Raw genomic sequence first — 19371 nt, 5'->3', positions numbered from 1 at the left:
TTGGCTGGCTTCCTTTTCTGAGCCATTTCCCATCTCCTGACCAGGATCTGCCTTCCTTGAGGGATGGATTCTTCTGAGGCTCCACCTTTAAAGAAAGGGAACAGGTGGGCTCCTGTGAATATACAAGAGCTCTCATCATCTCTCCTTTCTTCTGTCTTTGCCACCCAGGCTGCAGGCTCGAATCGCACACCGAATTCAGGAACTTGAAAACCTTCCCGGGTCCCTGGCCGGGGATTTGCGAACCAAAGCGACCATTGAGCTCAAAGCGCTCAGGCTGCTGAACTTCCAGAGGCAGGTGGGCACAGGCATAGGCCCGTTGCTTGAGGAAAAGAGCCTCTTCTGCCAACGTTGATGCTTAGATTCAAAGAGCTACTTGCCAGGCAGTTACTAAATGTGTCCTGATCATTAAAAGCAGCAGTGACCTCGCATCCTCATTGGCTAGCTGTCCTCTCCTGTCCATGTCCTGCACAGTGGTGGGACGTTAGCTGTTCTTGGGATGAATAGTTGTGGGTCTTTCCTAAGGCTGTAGTTGCCAGCTTAAAACAGGAGACTTAAGTGGGCCTATTTTTGAGGGTGCTATACTTTTGAATGACCCATAAGGAATATTTTATGTGTGGTTGATGGGAGACAGAGCTGGAGACCTGCAGGTTTGAGAGAACCTTCTGCTGGGTGTCCAGAAGCAGTCATCTTCTGACCCATGCTCACGCTGTCTGTGGGCACCCACCAGACAGCATTTAGAACGGATCCCTCTGGAAGGAGCAGCAGTCTTGAGATAGGTAATTATGTGTGGGTCTGACAACGTTGTGCCCATCATTTCTTCCTTCCTCAAGCTACGACAGGAAGTGGTGGTGTGCATGAGGAGGGACACGGCCCTCGAGACGGCCCTCAACGCCAAGGCCTACAAGCGCAGCAAGCGGCAGTCCCTCCGTGAGGCCCGCATCACCGAGAAGCTGGAGAAGCAGCAGAAGATCGAGCAGGAGCGCAAGCGCCGGCAGAAGCACCAGGTGCGTCCCCGCCCTGCTGCGAGGCTCAGCCTGCGTGCCTGGGCTGCAGGAGCTTGCACGCTGTCGAGTCTCGTTTGGTTTGTTTCTAAGCATGCTGGCTGTCTGTCTCTTCTGTTCATCACAACAGTATTCTAGCACCGAGAATATGGTAGTGGACAAAGCCAAATGGCAGTAGGAGAACGGGCCATAATCACATATGCCATGTTGGGCGGTGATAGGGTATGAAGAGATGGAAAGCAGGAGTGGAGAGGGACGGGGGGCTGTTGACACAGCATGGTTGGGGGAGTTCTCTGGGAAGGCGGGATCTGAGGGAGGGAGCCACAAAGACACGTGGGCAAGGAGCTTTGCAGATTGAGGGGAAGCGCAAAGGCCCTGGGGCTAGAATGTGCCATGTGTTCTGTGACCAGCAGGGGTCCCAGTGTGGCTAGAGTGGAGTGAGCAAGGGAGAGAGTGGGATGAGGCGAGGACAGAGGGGTGTGACGGGCAGAGCATCTGGGCTGAGGAGACAACTTGGGCCTTTGCCCTGAGTGAGGTGGGAGCCATGGGGGGTCCTGAGCAGAGGAGGGCGTGGTCTGACTTAGCTTTTACAAGATCAGTCAGGAGGACTGCATCTCTGCTGGAGTCGGTTATGGGGATGTTTTGGTTTGTTTGCTCATTTACGTTTTCTAAATCTTTTCTCTAGTCTATACGGAGTACTGGTGTAGTTTAAAATTTAAAAAGTCACCACTCAGCGTTAACCACTGGTAGCGTTTTGGGATATAGCCTTCAGATTGGTTTTCTGTATGCACAGAGTATCCAAAAGTTAAATAGCTTCCTTTAAACAGCCATGTGCACCCATTGACTTGTTTTTAAGTATTGGGGAAGCATGATTTTTAACGTTTACATTGTATTCCTTCTCTGCCTTAGCATCCAGTAATTTACGTAACCGTTTCCCTGCTGGGGCACATGTAGCCTGTTCTCAACCTTGCAATGTTAGAAATCATGCTAGAAGAGACGTTCTTGAACTTGAATTGTCTTGGCCAATATCTGCTGTTTTCCTTAAAGGGAATTCCTGGCAGTGGAATGACTCATTTGGAGGGTGAGGGTCTTTTGGGGTAGTTGGTGTTCAGTACCAGATTGTTTGGGCAAGGCAGCTGGCCCTGCCTGTTACCCTTGAGGGAGGGCCCCTCTTACCACAGTCCCTGGCGTGGGGCTTTCCTTACACAGAGAACGCCGAACCTCAGGGGCAGACAGTGTCGTCGCACCATTTTGATTACATCCTCTTGGTTTTAAACAAGCTCCCTTTAAAGTTTTGTCTGCTTTGCGGCAATGTTACAGCAACCCCTAGGGAGTCGCCAGTCCTCTCTTTTGTGTATGTCCCTGCAGGAATACCTCAATAGCATTCTGCAGCATGCCAAGGATTTCAAAGAATATCACAGGTCGGTCACAGGCAAAATCCAGAAGCTCACGAAGGCGGTGGCCACCTACCATGCCAACACGGAGAGGGAACAGAAGAAGGAAAATGAAAGAATTGAGAAAGAGAGGATGCGGAGACTCATGGTAAAATTCTGCCTTCGTGATGCTGTGTCTCTTCCTGTTCCCTCGTGGGTGCTTTGGGTGTGGCAGGCACCAGGGATCCCGATTGCCTTGTGTTACACCGAAGCAGAGTACTGCTCAGAGTTAGAGGTGGGACAGAGAAAGAGCTTGGGTTTAGGAGTCCAAAAGACCTGGCCTGTTCATTCTGTCAGTGAGCGGGACACCTTAGGCTGGTTAGCTGACTGCTCTGTGGTCTCTCCAGAAAATGGAGGGGGCACGCACTGTAGGTTGGGAGAGTGACTGGCGATGTGGTCCCTATCGTCTGTCCCCACCCTTTGTGTCTGGCTATTCAGGGTGATTCTCTAGTTGGGCAGATACTGACAGGCACTGCCGTATGCACGCAGCCCCAGTAGTAAGGAGAAGCACGCAGTCCCTACCCTCCCGGCCGCTCCTGCTGGCCCGAGAGAGACAGATGCCCGGGCCGAAGAAACGAGACTGTTTTGGGTGGTGTGAAGTACCCTGAAGAGAAGGAAGCAGGATGAGGGAGTGGGGATTGATGGGGTGTTATGGGAAGAGTGGGCATGACTCCCTGGATGAAGTGCCTTCCAGGGATAGAGGAACCAAGGGCGAGCACCTGAGGTGGCAGAAAGCCAAGTGCGAGGCACAGCAAGAGGCCTCTAGAATAGAATGATGAGGGCACGAGTGAGGTCAGGGTCCCTAGGGCAGTCATGTGGGGCCTTGTAGGCCACAAGGAAGGCTTTAGATTTAATTCTAAAGGGGGAGCCTCAGGAGGCTGTAAGCTGGGTCGACATGATCTGATGGATTATTAGAAAGCCAGGAGGGGCTTGTTACATGGGTCTGTGAGAGTAATCTGGCCTGGACCAGAGAGAAGTGTTTGGATTTGGGGTGCGTTTGTGGACAGAGGGGCCAGGACTTGCTGTTGGCCTTTTCAAATGACTTCTGGCAAAAGTATGTCTGTCCAACAGGCCCCCTCAGGGTCTTCCTTGGGTAGGGGTTGAGGAAATGCTGAAGGGGGAGTCGATAGCTGTGTGAAGGGCGTACGTACAGCACAGTTCTGGCGTCAGCTGAGCACTCCCGTGGTGAGGGTCTGGTTGCTGCTTAACAACAACCCCCAGTGGGCTTCTTGACTCTGGATTACCGGCCTTGGGCACTAAGGGACGAGCACGTGTGTCTCTTGCAAGCAAGCACCATAACCTCACCTTTCTGCAGGCTGAAGATGAGGAGGGGTACCGCAAGCTCATCGACCAGAAGAAGGACAAGCGCTTGGCCTACCTCTTGCAGCAGACAGATGAGTACGTGGCTAATCTCACAGAGCTGGTGCGGCAGCACAAGGCTGCCCAGGTCGCCAAGGAGAAAAAGAAGAAAAAGAAAAAGAAGGTGCGCTGGGACCTGGCCGTGTGCCTGCGCCTGGGTGGGACTGGAGCAGCCGTCTTGGCACGTGTGCCTGGGCCTCCCCGGTCAGTGAGTGACCATGTCTCTCTTTATCTCCAGAAGGCAGAAAATGCAGAGGGACAGACGCCTGCAATCGGACCTGATGGCGAGGTAAGGGATCAGGAGTTTCTCTTCATGGAAATGCCAGCCCAGCCCTGAAAGCTTAGATCTATTTCATCCATTAAATTTGTTTTTCTTTTTAAATCACCAGAGCTATCTATGACGATGGGAAGAATCCACACATGTCCCCTGCCACATCCCATCCCCTCCTCAGTCCCATTCCCAAGAGGGTACATTGTCAGCTCCTGGTGTGTTCCCTTCCAGACTTCTTTTTTTGTACATGCCATTATTTTGTTAGTTTCACTCTGACATAATTACGGGACAGAGAATTCTGACCCCTTCCTCACCTGGGTTCTCCGTTTTCCCACACATTTTTCCCTAAACCATCTGAGAGTTAGATGCAGACATGGCGACCCTTTACCTCTGTATATTTCAGCGTGTTTCCTAGAAACAAGGTCGTTTTTCCATCACTGTACAGTGATTAATGAGCAGAAACGAGCATGGCTGCGATAATACCGTGATCTCGCCCACGGTGCTTATTAAGGTTTGGACAGCGGTCCCTCTGGGGTCCTTCATGGCAACTCCCGAGGCCATGCATTGCGTTGAGGGGCAGTCCTTCTAGGCCTTTGATCCTGAACAGCTCCTCGCTTCGCCTGAGCCTTTTCTGACCTTGGCATTTCTGAAGAGCACAAGCCAGGTATTTCCCACAGGGGTCTTTTGTTTGGGTTTGACTTGCCAGTTCCTTGTGGTTAGATTCAGGTTATGTGTTCTTGGCAGGAAGACCCCAGAGTGACGCTGTGTTCCACTCTGTGCCTCACATCGGGAGCACATGGTGTAGATGGCTTCAGTCCCTGGTGATGTTGACCATGATCCCTCGGGGTATGCCAAGGCATCTCTGATGAAAAGTTACTGTTTTTTCCTTTTGTAATTATTAAGTACCTTGTGGAGAGATGCACAAGGCTCTTTAAACGTATTTTACCTCCTCTTACCTCCACCCACTGGTTTCTTCATCTGTTTAATTGGTCTTTGCTTGTATCAGTTTTTGCCATGATGGTTACAAAATGGTGATCCCCCCCCCCGCCCTTCACCCTGAGCCTCCCCTCCCCCATGATTTCTTCTGCATTTTTTAGATGACTTTCTACAGGAAGGAAAAGCTTTCTCTCTTCTTTCCTCTTTGGCCCATGGTGCATAGTTTGCCAACCCCTGGTACCAACTCACAGGATTCTCATTTAGTTTAATCCTTTATGGTCATTATTTTGATGTTCAAATTATTCCAGTTTGGGCCAGTAAGGGCCCCTTCCACTTGGCCCATGCGTCCTTTGAGGGCTTCCTTACTTCCTTGCACACTGAGATAGCCCAAGCTCATCTTCTGCTTTCCCAGCCAGTATTTAGAAACCCAAGATCACTCTTTCTCTCTGTCTTTGACCCTCTATTCAATAAGCAAAGTAGGTACGTAAGCACGTTCTACACCCAGCGTGGGGCTTGAACTCACAACTCCGAGATCAAGAATCGCATGCTCTACTCACTGAGCCAGACAGATGGCCACCACGATCTCTTTAGATGCGATTGTTGATATGGGGTATCATTGCTTCTAGGCCCTCTTGGCAAACAGATCTAGGGAATAGGTGTATGTGTGCATGCATATCTTCATTGCTATTCTGTACGTTCAAAATCTTACATTCACATGGACATCTTTGCGTCTAATCTAATACCATATGGCTATTTCTATTCTTCTCTCTTTCCTTATTATAACAGCTTGAAACTTGGGTCCCATTAGCCATGGTATATTTTCTTATTTACCCGATCCTAGAAAATACATTCTACGAAATGCATTGAGAATTGTTATCTCGTACTCCTGTGGAAAACAGGCCTCCTCAGAGAGTTTAGTTGGTGTTTGGAGTTATTCAGCCTGAAACTAATGTGCTCCAAATATTACATTTAAAAGTTACTTGGGTTAGTTCTCCCTTATGCCCCCATTAGTGCGGTTTCCCCTGTCCTTGTTGGTTTTATTTATTTACTCATCATTTTTATGTATTTATTTTATTAATTTTTTTAAAAGATTTTACTTATTTGAGATAATGAAAGAGAGAGAGAGCGCACAAGCCAGGGGACAGAGGGAGAAGCAGGCTCTCCACTGAGCAGGGAGCCAGATGTGGGGCTCGATCCCAGGACTCTGGGATCATGACCTGAGCCGAAGCAGACGCTTAACTGACTGAGCCACCCAGGCACCCCTTTCATTTATGTATTTAACGTGTGAAATTTCACTAGTCTGGTTCTGAAAGTCAGAAGCATACAAAGTGGCCCACTCAGGGCTTGCTGTCTCCACACCCGTTTTTTCCCTACCACATCCCTACCCGCCTCCTGAAAGCCGCCGTTCTCACTCAATACACTCATTTGGAGGAAAGATGTATAAAAGGGGGAGGTGTAAGTAAGTGGTGTTTCCTTTCCCACCTCCCCCACCCCCTCCTCACTCCCACCTCCCAGAGGAAAACTGAGTAACCATTTGCTCTGGGGCCTTTTCTGTGTATGTGCCACCAGATGGTTTTCTTTTTCCAGCCTCTCATTGTATCTCTGACATCTTCCCACATTAGCTCACATACACTTACCTTATTCTTTCAGTGTCACTGAAATATAGTATTTCTTGCAGAAAATATTTAAACAGTATGATGAAAAGCAAAAGCCCCCACAGGACCTGCTCTCTCACGACATGCATGTTGAACATGCATCCAGGAATCATTTTCCCTATGTCCTTTTTGTTTGTTTTAAGGCCTTTTGGGGTGATCTAGACACAGCTAGACTCTTGCCATTCAGGAGAATATCTTGGGCCACTTTCCAAATCAGGCCATTAATTCCATTTTAATTTTAGGGTGTCGATGTGTTGGGATCTCATTCAGCATGCAGACGGATATTTAGATTGCTTCACGTCTGTAGCTGAGATGAAGATCCTGCACTGCTCAGCTCTGATGCACCACCACGTGCCCCTCCCTTCCTGGAGGCTGTTGCCCTGTTCCCTTTCTCCTATTGCACACGTTGTTGTCATGAGCCTCCTTGTCCATTACCTTTTCGTGCTCTTCCCCAGTTGGCGTGGCCTGCCATAACAAAACACCATGGCTGAGGTGGCTTCAATAACAAAAAAAGTATGTTCTCACAGTTGTAGAAGCTGTAAATCCAAGATCAAAGTGCAGCAAGGTCAGTTTCTGGTGAGGGCTCTCTTCCTGGATTGTGGATGGCTGCCTTCTTGCTGTGTCCCCATATGACGGGAGAGACAGCAAACTTTGCTGTCTCTTAACAGGGGCACTATCCCATCCCGAGGACCCCACCCTTGTGACCTCAACTAACCCTCATTACCCCCCCCAAGACCCCATCTCCACATGTAGCCACATTGGGGCTTCAGCATTTGAATTTGGGGGGGACACAATTCAGCCCATAGCAGATGCACACTTTTTCCTGGAGGCCAGATTTCCAAAGTGAATGACTAGTGATTAACTCAAATAGGTATTTATTTCATGAGATTTTATTTTATTCTGTTACTTATTTATTTATCTTTTAAGTGGGCTCCATGCCCAGTGTGGGACTTGAACTCATAACCCTGAGATTGAGAGTCGTATGCTCTGCTGACTGAGCCAGCCAGGCACCCCATGAGATTTTATTTTAAAAGTTATGTTGAATTTTTAAGAATGTGGGCTGGTGTTTTGCTACAGTAGAAAGCCTTTGTAAGGCCACTTGGGGCATTCAAGGGAAAAGTCCTATGGTGGGAAAGTGCAGTTCAGGGAATTCTGTTGGGTAAATCACTGGCCGCTTCTCCTGTTGAGCAACAGAAGCATCACTCTGTGTTGGCTGTGAATTGTGCTTGATCTCAGCCAGCGCTTCTCAGCCTTGGCACCTCTGAATTGCCTGGGAGCTTTTCAAAAAGCCCCAGAGCAGTTGAATCAGAATTTGGGGGTGGGGGAAAGTCCAAGTATCAGCACTGTTAGCCACTCCCAGGGAGCACTTGGGGGTGAAAGTCACTGATGGGGGCCCATGGAGGCCGTCTGCCGAGCCTGCTCATACGGCAGGTGGTTGCCATCACCTTCCATGGTGGGCAGCTTTGAGGGTGAGGTGGTCTGGTTGCATGGGAGCTGATCTCTACTGTATGGGCCATGTTGACGGTGAGTGTGGCACCTTAGGGGACACAGGGCTGGTAGAAGTTCCTGGAAGGTGCAAGCAGAGTTTTAAACCAAGAACTTCATCCTCATCCTGGAGGTTTTCTCTAGGAAATTTGTGGGCGCTAATGGAGGGGGAAATGTTCTTCCAACGTTGGCATCTCAAAATGAGAAATTGAGGAATTCCATATATGCTAAGAGGAAATTAGTTGTTTTGCTTTTCAGATATTCTAGTTAGCTGTTTCACAGAAAAGAATGAGGACCTCTGAGGAAGTCTACAAATGTAGTATCAGTGGGGGAAAAAAAACAAGGGCCATAAGAATGTGAATAATATAGTCATTTGTGTATAAACGGGGAGAGCGCAGTCCTTGTTTCTCACACATGGAGTAGATCTACAAGGCCGCATGAGAAACATACTGGTAGACACATATAGAGAGAAACCGTCTTAATGGGGTCGGGGAAGGGTCCCCACTGTGCTCTTGTGAAGTTGGAGCTATATTTCATTTGAAAATGAAATACCTTGAAGAAACAGTTGTCGTTAATGGATCGTATATTATTACTTGATTATTAGTATGTCATTAAGACTTTTTTTTTTTTAATGTCATTAACCCGTTTTCACAACCACTGGCCACGTTTTGTGCCATTTTCTGGGCATGGAGTTGGGAGAGCAGTTCCCAAGGTGGCCGTAGTTGGCAGAAGCCTGAGGTATGGAAACCACAGAGCCTCAAGTTACACATGTGATTTTTTTTCAGCCTCTGGATGAGACTAGCCAAATGAGTGACCTGCCGGTGAAAGTGATCCATGTGGAAAGCGGGAAGATCCTCACGGGCACCGATGCCCCCAAAGCAGGGCAGCTAGAGGCCTGGCTTGAGATGAACCCGGGGTGAGTTGGCCTCATTCCAGGGGCTCTGGCAGCTGGGGGTGATTTTGCTTTCATTTAGAAGCAGGCCAGTTCATTAAAGTGAATCCTGTGGGTTCTGGTGAAGTGTGTATTAAAACACTTATATTTTTTCTAGATATGAAGTAGCTCCAAGATCTGATAGTGAAGAAAGTGGCTCAGAAGAAGAGGAAGAGGTAAGAGTCCATTTCCTGGCAGCTGTGGCTCTTGGTGTAGTAACTTCCACGTCTTGGGCCCTCATCACCCTTTTGCACCGAGATCCTCTCATGCTCTGGGTGGGTGTTGTATGGGGTAGGAAACAGGGACGGGGCAGCTGAGGCCCCCAGTCCTGTGCTTTAGAGCTGCACTGTCCAATACGGAAGCCTCTAGCCACATGTGACTCTTCAGTCTTAAATTAATCAAATTAAATAGAATTTAAAACTGACCATCCTCAGCTCTCCTAGCCAACTTTCAAGTGCTCAAAATTCGAAGCTCTCCTCTCCAGAAAGATCAGTGTGAAGTTGTGATCATTAGATCATGTACACGTTTGCCCATTATAATCTATTCTTTGGAAACAAATAATTGCATTTGTTGTGTAAACTTTCTAAGTCATTTAACTATGCCACGTTATGGTGCTATTTCCTTGGTTGACAAAGCTGTACTGAAGAACCCCGTTCCTCTCTTCTCTCCGTTCTTGAGTGCCTCCTGGGGTAGGATCACTCGGGGAGCAGTCTCTGAAGGCCGTGTCTCAATCCTTAGCATGCAGATGGGTGTTCTCTGTCACCCCCCTTCACTTGGGGTGAGACTGTCAAGTATTAACTACCCATTTTGATTTCTTTTATGAACACTTTGCATCATTTTCCCGTTTCTGATCAGTTGTAAGTGGGTTTTAACTGAGTTTTTAAGTGCTCCTCGTGTATTTTCCCCCACCTGAAGTAGGTATGGTGTTCGCCTATAGTCTTTCTTTTGGTCTGTCCTGATTTTACTTTCCTCCTTATTACTACTCCAGGTCATCTGGAATTTTATTTGGTGTAGGCCATGGGGCAGAGCTCTACCTTGTTCCCCCTCTGAGGAGTACTAAGTGAACTGGCATGCAGTTGAGTCCTCCCATCCCATCGGCCTGTGACATTTTTTTAAATGATGTGTCGAGTTTTTATATCCAGTGGGGTCGTTTTAGGGCCACCTGTTCAGGTTCCTTTAACATTGATTGTAATGATTCTCTAGTAAAATTTTGTTGTAATTTTTTAATAGCTCTGTAGAGGTATAATTTAAATACCATGAAATGCATGCATAGGAAGTGTATAATTCGGTGAATTTATAGACTTGTGTAATCATTATCACACAAATTTTATAATGTTCTGTAATCCCGGAATTCTCCCTCCTGCTGGTTTACAGTTTGTTCTGACTCCTTCCTCTAGCTCCAGGAAACCAGTATCTGCTTTCTGTCTTTGTAGATTCGCCTTTTCTGGAGATTTCCTATAAATGGAGTCCTATAACATATAGTATTTTGTATCTGGCTTCTTTCAGATAGTGTGTTGTTGATGTTCATCCATGTTGTTTGCGAATCGAGAGATCATTCCAATTTATTCCTGAGTCCTATTCCATTGTATGGCATAACACGCTTTTTTATCCATTCACCAATTGATGAGCATTTGTGGTGTTTCCATTTTTTGCTGTTACGAGTAATGTTGCTGCAAACATTCCCATATGTGTCTTTGTGTAGACATATGTTTTCATTTCTCTTGGGTAGATACCTAGGAGTGGAATTGCTGGGTCATATGCTAAGTTTATGTTTGCCTTTTTAAGAAACTGCCAAACTGTTTTCTAAAGTGGTTGTACCATTTCACGGGTTCCAGATTCTCCATATCCTTGTCCATACTTGGTGTTATCTGTCCTTTTGATTATATCCATCCTAGTGGGTGTATAGCACTATCTCATTGTGGCTTTAGTTTGCATTTTCCTAGTAACTAGATAATGTTGAACATTTTTTCCTATGTTTATGCACCATTCATATATTTTCTTTGGTAAATGCCTATTCAGATTTTTTGCCTCTTATGAATTAGGTTGTTTGTCATCTCATCACTGCATTGTAAGAATTCTTTATATATTCTTGGGACATGTCCCTGATCAAATACATAACTTGCAGTATTTTTTCCTAGTCACTTGACCTTTTGTTTTTTCCCTCAGTGGTGTTTTTGAAATGCAAAATTTTTAAATTTTAATGAAATATAGTTTTATCAAATTTTTTGTTCATGCATTGTGCTTTTGGAGTTACATCTAAGAACTCTTTGAAGTCACTTAGATTTTTCTTCTGTGTTTTCTTCTAGAAGTTTTGTAATTGAAGCTCTTACGTTAAAGGTCATAGTTGAATTGATTGCTGTGGTCTGACGTACAGGTGTAAGATTTTTTTTGCGTGTGGATATCCACTTTATCCAGCACCATTTGATGAAAAGGCTACTCTTTCCTCCTTCAGATAGTCTTGACACTTTTGTAGGAAATCAGTTGACCATAAATGTAAAAGTTTGTTTCTGTGTCTCATTTCTGTTCTGTTAATCTTCATGTCTGTCTTTGTGCCACAACCACTTTTATCTTGATTGTTGTAATTTATGATAAGTTTTGAAATTAGTGTTACTCCTCCAGTTTTGTGGCTTTCATTGTCTATTCTAGATCCTTTGTGTTCCTATGTAAATTGTAGGATCAGCTCATCATTTAATACAAAAATGCTTGCTAGAATTTTTATTAGATTTGCATTTAATCTATAGATTGATTTGGGGAGAATCACACCTGAACAATATTTAGTCTTCTAATTTATACTCATGCAACGTCTCTCCGTTTGTTTTTATCATCATTGATTTCTCTTAGAAGTGTTTTGTGGTTTTCCGTGTATAGTTTTTATACTTTATTTGCTAAATTTATTTTTTAAAAATATTTATTTATTTGACAGAGAGAGACACAGTGAGAGAGGGAACACAAGCAGGGGGAGTGGGAGAGGGAGAAGCAGGCCTCCCGCTGAGCAGGGAACCTGATGCGGGGCTTGATCCCAGGACCCTGGGATCATGACCCGAGCCGAAGGCAGACGCTTAGTGACTGAGCCATCCAGGCGCCCCTTGCTAAATTTATTTTTAAATATTTCTTTTGATGCTATTATGAATAGAATTGATTGCTTTTTTTTTTTTTTTTAAGATTTTACTAATTCATTTGAGAGAGAGGGACAGAGTACAAGCAGGGGAGAGACAGGCGGAGGGAGAGGGAGAAGCAGACTTGGGCCCCAACTTGGGGCTCAATCCCAGGACCTGGAGATCGTGACCTGAGTCAAAGGCAGACACTTAACCTTATCTGAGCCACCCAGGCGCCCCTAGAATTGATTACTTAGTTGTATTTTTGGATACTTTATTGTGGTTACATGAAAATACAACTTCTTGTATTAGTTTTGAAAAACATTGGTCTTGTATGTATATATGAACTTGCTGAACTCATACTATTTGTTCTGGATAGTTTGGGTTTTGGTTTTTGTAGATTCTTTAGGCTTGTTACATACAGGATCATACTGGGAGCCTGATGCTGGGCTCGATCCCAGGACCCTGAGATCATGACCTGAGCCAAAATCAAGAGTCAGATGCCTACCTGACTGAGCCACCCAGCACCCTGTGCCTGTAAATTTTGAGTTGTTCTATTTTTAATTCAGTTCAAAATATTTTCTAATATTCCTTGTGTTTGGGGGTTGGTTTTTTTTTTTGACCATAAGGTCATTTAAAGTTTGTTAGGGCGCCTGGGTGGCTCAGATGGTTAAGCGTCTGCCTTCGGCTCAGGTCATGATCCCAGCGTCCTGGGATCGAGTCCCACATCGGGCTCCCTGCTCCTTGGGAGCCTGCTTCTCCCTCTGCCCCTCTCTCTCTCTCTCTCTCTGTCTCTCATGAATAAATAAAAAAAAATCTTTAAAAAAAAATTTAAAGTTTGTTAAATTTTGGGGCGCCTGGGTGGCTCAATCGTTGACCATCTGCCTTCGGCTCAGGTCCTGATCCCAGGGTCCTGGGATCGAGCCCCGCATCGGGCTCCCTGCTCCGCGGGAAGCCTGCTTCTCCCTCTCCCACTCCCCCTGCTTGTGTTCCCTCTCTTGCTGTGTCTCTCTCTTTCTATTAAATAAATAAATAAATAAAATCTTTAAAAAATATATATAAAGTTTGTTAAATTTTAAGCATTTGAGAATTCCCTGGATTTTTTTCTGTTTTTGGTTTCTAATTTAATTTTCTCATGGTATGAGATTACTTTGTATGATTTTCATTCTTTTTAATTTATCAAGACTCATTTTCTGGCTCAGGATCATGGGGAATGTTTCATGTTCACATGTTCTGCATTCTTCGGGTGTAGTGTTCTGTATATAATAGTTGAGTTGGTGGATAGTGTTGTTCAGGTCTTGTGTATCCTTTCTAATTTTGTTCAGTTCTGTTGAGAAGGAAGTAGTAAAATCTTCCAGCTATTTTTGTTGAATTGTCTATTTCTCCTTTAAATTCTCTCAGATTTTGCTTCATGTATTTTAATGTTCTGTTGATACATATATTTTAGTTGTTATATTTTACTGATGTATTTGATATTTTATCATTATTAAACATCTGTTTTTGGGCGCCTGGGTGGCTCAGTTGGTTAAGTGACTGCCTTCGGCTCAGGTCATGATCCTGGAGTCCTGGGATCGAGTCCCGCATCGGGCTCCCTGCTCAGCGAGGAGCCTGCTTCTCCCTCTAACCCTCCCCCTTCTCATGTACTCTCTCTCTCTCTCTCTCTCTCTCTCACTCTCTCAAAAAATAAATAAATAAATCTTTAAAAAAAAAACATCTGTTTTTGTCTCTAATAATTTTTTTTAAAGATTTTATTTATTTATTTGACAGAGAGCACAAGCAGGCAGAGCGGCAGGCAGAGGGAGAAGGAGAAGCAGACTCCCTGCCGAGCAGGGAACCTAATGCGGGGCTTGATCCCAGGACCCCAGGATCATGACCTGAGCCGAAAGCAGACGCTTAACTGTCTGAGCCACCCAGGTGCCCCTAGTAATTTTTGTTTTAAAGTCTGTTTTGTCCGGTGTTCATGTAGTCCCTCCAGCTTTCTTACAGCTACAGTTTCTTTGCATGGTATATATTTTTCCATTTTTTTACTTCAAACCTATTTGTTCATTTGAATCTGAAAGAGCAGATAGCTAGATCTTGCTTTTTAAATCTACTATGACAGGGCGCCTGGGTGGCTCAGTTGGTTAAGCAACTGCCTTCGGCTCAGGTCATGATCCCGGACTGCCGGGATCGAGTCCCGCATTGGGCTGCCTGCTCTGCAGGGAGTCTGCTTCTCTCTCTGACCCTACCCCCTCTTGTGTTCTCTCTCTTACTGTCTCTCTCTCAAATAAATAAAATCTTAAGAAAAATACATCTAGTATGACAGTGCCTGCCTTTTGATTGCGTTTTAGACTCTTCACATTTAATGTAATTATCGATATGACTTTGTTTACATTTGCCATTTGACTATTTCTTTTGTGTCATGTCTTTTTTTCTTCCTCTGTTCCTTTTTTGCTGCTTCTGTGTTAAGTATTTTTCCTATACCGTTTTATTCTGTAAGTTTTAATTGTTACTATAGCTTTTTAGTTGTTTGCTTTGTAGTTGCTGTGAGGATTACAATACGCATTTTAATTTATAGTATACAGTATATATAGTATGTAGTGTACAGGATACTATACTAGTCTGTACTAGTAAGTATACAGTATACTTCAGATTAATATTAACTCCATTCTGGGAAAATACAGAAATCATGCTTTACTCTAGATCTATTTGCTACCTTTTCTTTGTGTTGTATATATACATACACATATATTACATATATATATATTTATACACCTAGATATTGTACCTATATATGCTATAAACTACAAAGCAGGCTTCTGATTCAACCTCATGTCATCTTAACAGTTTGGTCTAAATAAGTCAGTAGAGGACAAGTAAGAGAAAATGAATTTATAGAGTCTTTTATATTGATCCATGTAGTTGCCATTTCTAATGCTATTAGTGTTTGAGTTACCATCTGTTAGCAACAAATTCTCTCAGCCTTGGTAAATCTGCGATTGTATTTCTGTAGCTGTGACTTTGGAAGGATAGTTTAGTCGGACACAGATTTCTTTGGTGACAGCCTTTTTCCTTGTGAATATGTTATTCCACTACTTTGTGGTCTCCATCTCAAATGATAATTTAGCCACTAATTGTATTGATGACCCTCTGTACTTGATGATTCATTTTTCTCTTTCTTGCTTTCTGGATTTTGTTGGCTTTGGCTTTTTTTTAGCAGATTGTGAACTCTCTGTATTTATTCTCCTTAGTGTTTGTTCAGCTTGGCTGGGTAGTTTCTTGCTTTTCATCAAATTTGGGAAGTTTATCATTGCTGCCTTCTATCAAGATTCTGTATTTGTTGATTTATTGTGCTTAAAGATAGTTTCCTTTGGTTCTTTGAACATATTTATAATAATAGTTGCTTCAAAGATTATATGCTAAGTTCAACATCTGGGAACAGAGAGGATTCATTTACTTTTTCCCTAAATACACCTCACACTTTCCCTTTTTGCTCGTCTTGTAATGTTTAGTGGAAGTTTGTTTTTAACTACGCTGGATTCTGGCTCCCACTCCTGGGTGCCGGTTCTGGTAGTGGTATTTGTAGTAAGGTACTTGGGCGCAGTCTGTGGAGTTCCTTCCCCAGTGCTGTGTGCTACCTTTGGTGTCTCTGCTCAGTTTAGTTTTTGGTTTTATTCTTGTTTTTATTTTTAATCCTGGCTTTCTAGGATTTCTTTGTAACTTAGTAACTTTTTTTGTAACTTAGTAGTTACATGTTTCTTTGTAACTTAGTAGTCATCCAGTGATTGGGCAGTGATTGTGCTCAGACATCTTGAGCCAATAAAGCTTCTGTCTCTGGTGGATCAGTGTATATAAAGGAACGCATTCTGAAGTTCAGGCCATTTTCAGGTCCGCCTTGGCTTTTACTTCCTGTGAGGCCTGAGGCCCTTCTTCATTTTTCTCTGCACATGGTCACAGGCCTAGGCAGTAATTTGCTTTCCCAACCAAAGCAAAACAGAACCTCCCTTACATAACAGCAGTGCCACTGGCTGGTATGGGCTTTGCCCCCTGCTACAAAGTGCCTGAGTCCCCATCAGCCTCGGCTGCCAGTGCTCTTGGCCTGGCCGTCCTGGCAGAACCTTCAAGGTGGAGCTGAGGGTGAAGAGAGATGGAAGTTGCCCCAAGTGAGAGCGCTACCATCTCCAACCCTTCTTACACAAGGTTCAGCAGGTTTTCTTGGGTTCTCAGGCTCCTAGAGCTCTCAGGTGGTTGCTTTTGCGAATTTTGTCCAGCTTCAAAAAGACGTTTTTTTCATGAGTTTGTGAACTTCCTCACTCAGACTTAGAAGTCCTACCCCCTATTTTAATTCCAGACATGGTGATATCAGCTAGGATAAGTCTGTGCCAAATATGACTTCTTTTTGCCCAGAATGTTTGTGCTGTTATCATCTGTTCATTATTCCAAATCGCTTATAAAATCATTTGGCATGCTCCAAGGGACATCCCACAGGGTTTTGATTGGGATCATTTAGTAGATTAATTACAGATACCTTTTAGTTTAATAGCAATCCCAGTGTACATAAACATAACCTGTTGGTACTTTGTATGATTTACCCAAGAATACAAGAATGGTTTAACATTGAGAAATGCATTCGTGTGTGTTTCAGCAATATGTCCCACAAAATCCCTTTATCATTTGCTCAGTAAAGGCTGAGAAATCCCTTTAGTGAAGAACAGCACTTAAATCTAATTTACAAGTTGATGGAAAACCTCGTAGTAAACTAGGATGGCCGTTCTCACCGTGTTATCTGACACCGTGTAACCGCTTTAGCCCTTTCCGTAAAGCCAGAAGTAAATCAAGAGCAATAAATACCAAAAAGTGGCTATAACATGTTTAATATTTACAGAATTTAAGAGAATCAAATGAAAAACTGCTTTGAGTTGGTCGGGCAAGGAATAAGCATGGTAGTGTGCATTTTGTGATGGAGGAAAGCATGGTGCATAAGGCATCTACTACCGGTAAAAACAAGACAGTATCCTGAGACAGCTTTAAAAAGAAGTGTCAGTGCTCCATTCTTTTTTTTTTTTTAAAGATTTATTTATTTATTTGAGAGAGAGAATGAGAGAGAGAGAGAGTACTGAGAGGGGGGAGGGTTAGAGGGAGAGGGGGGAGGGTCAGAGGGAGAAGCAGGCTCCCTTACTGAGCAGGGAGCCCGATGTGGGACTCGATCCCGGGACTCCGGGATCATGACCTGAGCCGAAGGCAGTCGCTTAACCAACTGAGCCACCCAGGCGCCCTCAGTGCTCCATTCTTAGGAAAACTAAATGTCATAAATGGAGCAATTAAGAGAAGCAGCAGAGAAGAGGCATGACACATTCCGGCAGAGTAAGAGGCCATGAAAACAGCACTTGCCTCCTGAAGTGTGCCCTCCGCCTGGGAGCCCTGTGCCTGTGGGGGGCCTGGGGTCACGTGGGCTTGTGTCTCGGTAGGAGGAGGAGGAGGAGCAGCCGCAGCCGGCACAGCCTCCCAACCTGCCCGTTGAGGAGAAGAAGAAGATTCCAGATCCAGACAGTGATGACGTCTCGGAAGTGGATGCCCGGCACATCATTGAGTAAGGCGTCCCTCCGCAGCCTCCTGCTCTGCCGGCTTCCTTCAGGGTGGCACCAGCAGGACTGTTGGGATCCCAGCCTCTCTTTGGACAGCACGCACCCCTGTCCCGCTGGCAGACATTGTGGGACTGCAGACGGAACAAATTAATTACCTTCACATTTCATTGGTTTTCTTAGGCTTTGAATATTCCATCCATTCACATGGTTCATCTTGTGCTTGAGAGAGAGTTGGGTCTAGAGCAAAAGCCGCCTCACTCTTGTTCCTCAGCCGCCCCCCACCCCCGGATCCCAGTCCCTCCCCTGGAAGGAAGTACTTTGAACATCGTGTGTCTTCAGAGTATTTCATGCTTCAACAAACAAAACGTGTATATAATTTTTTTTCACTTATACACGTGTATCCAGGCACACTTTCCTGCCCCTGGCTTTTTTCACCGGAAGTTTTCTCTCAGAGGTGATGCTTTCTTGCTTTCTTTTTTTTTTTTAAGATTTTATTTATTTATTTGACAGAGAGAAAGAGCACAAGCAGGGCGGGTGGCAGGCAGAAGGAGAGGGAGAAGCAGGCTCCCTGATGTGGGGCTCGATCCCAGGCTCCTGGGATCACGACCTGAGCCGAAGGCAGACACTTAACTGCCTGAGCCACCCAGGTGCCCCGAGGTGATGCTTTCTCCACGCATTATCGAGCGGGTGGCATTGTACCTTTCGCTGTTCTGTATGAGCCTGTCCCTAGTGGCGGGCATTCACATTATTTCTCATCTTTTTGCTCTTGTAAGCACAGGTACAACTAACATACTAATCATCGTTGCTTATGGTATGAAGTTAGTTGATACTCTTTAAAAGAAATAGAGGACTGAGAGTCGTATACACTGTAGGTATGAAAGCAACCCTAGAGCAAGCAGGCAGTCCTTTGAAATCATCAGAGAAATAGGGAAAACCCCGCTAAACTCACTGAAGGATTCTTTTTTTTTTTTTTAAAGATTTTATTTATTTATTTGACAGAGAGAGAGACAGCGAGAGAGGGAACACAAGCAGGGGGAGTGGGAGAGGGAGAAGCAGGCTTCCCGCAGAGCAGGGAGCCCAATGCGGGGCTCGATCCCAGGATCCTGGGATCATGACCAGAGCCAAAGGCAGACGCCTAACAACTGAGCCATCCAGGTGCCCCTCATTGAAGGATTCCTAAGAAGACATAAAGACAGAATCCACAGCACAGCATGGAACAATATGGCAGAAGTTGGATCACGTGTATCTGTCAGATTAATAAAATGAAGATAGTTTTTTTTTTTAATTTTTTAAGATGTTATTTATTTGAGAGAGAGAGAGAATGAGAGTGAAAGCATGAGCGTGGAGAAGGAGAAGCAGGCTCCCCGCTGAGCAGGGAGCCTGACTCGGGGTTTGATCCCAGGACCCGGGGATCATGACCCGAGCCAAAGGCAGACACCTAACCAACTGGGCCACCCAGGCAGCTCCAAAACGTAGTTTAAAGTCACTTTTAAAAATAATTCCAGATTGGATCATGAAACAGCCACAACATAAATGATTCTGGTTTTGTGTGATGCTGTGCCATGTGCATTTTCCCTTTAGGCTCATGAGTGCCCAGTAGAGAGGGCAGGCTATGGGACCAGTCTCTGGCAGAAAGAAACA

General features: G+C 45.0%; 1 protein-coding gene across 7 annotated transcripts in view; it reads left to right on the top strand.

The window, feature by feature from the left end:
* The window catches only part of SMARCA4 (SWI/SNF related BAF chromatin remodeling complex subunit ATPase 4), an 88052-nt gene that overhangs the window by 24517 nt on the left and 44164 nt on the right, over window positions 1-19371 (top strand). For all 7 annotated transcript variants that reach the window (XM_028089002.2, XM_028089001.2, XM_088017264.1 and 4 more), the window contains 8 exons: window positions 169-295; window positions 831-1004; window positions 2370-2543; window positions 3750-3917; window positions 4032-4082; window positions 8926-9056; window positions 9190-9247; window positions 17614-17735. In XM_028089002.2, the coding sequence (XP_027944803.1) occupies window positions 169-295; window positions 831-1004; window positions 2370-2543; window positions 3750-3917; window positions 4032-4082; window positions 8926-9056; window positions 9190-9247; window positions 17614-17735 (1005 nt within the window). The remainder of the gene's footprint in view (window positions 1-168; window positions 296-830; window positions 1005-2369; window positions 2544-3749; window positions 3918-4031; window positions 4083-8925; window positions 9057-9189; window positions 9248-17613; window positions 17736-19371) is intronic.

This window comes from Eumetopias jubatus, unplaced genomic scaffold (assembly GCF_037043125.1).
Source record: "Eumetopias jubatus isolate StellerSeaLion01/CBP00866 unplaced genomic scaffold, mEumJub1_p1.0 scaffold_1, whole genome shotgun sequence".
NCBI lineage: Eukaryota > Metazoa > Chordata > Mammalia > Carnivora > Otariidae > Eumetopias > Eumetopias jubatus.
The sequence above is the reverse complement of the archived record's forward strand: the minus strand, read 5'-3'. Positions and strand labels throughout refer to the sequence as shown.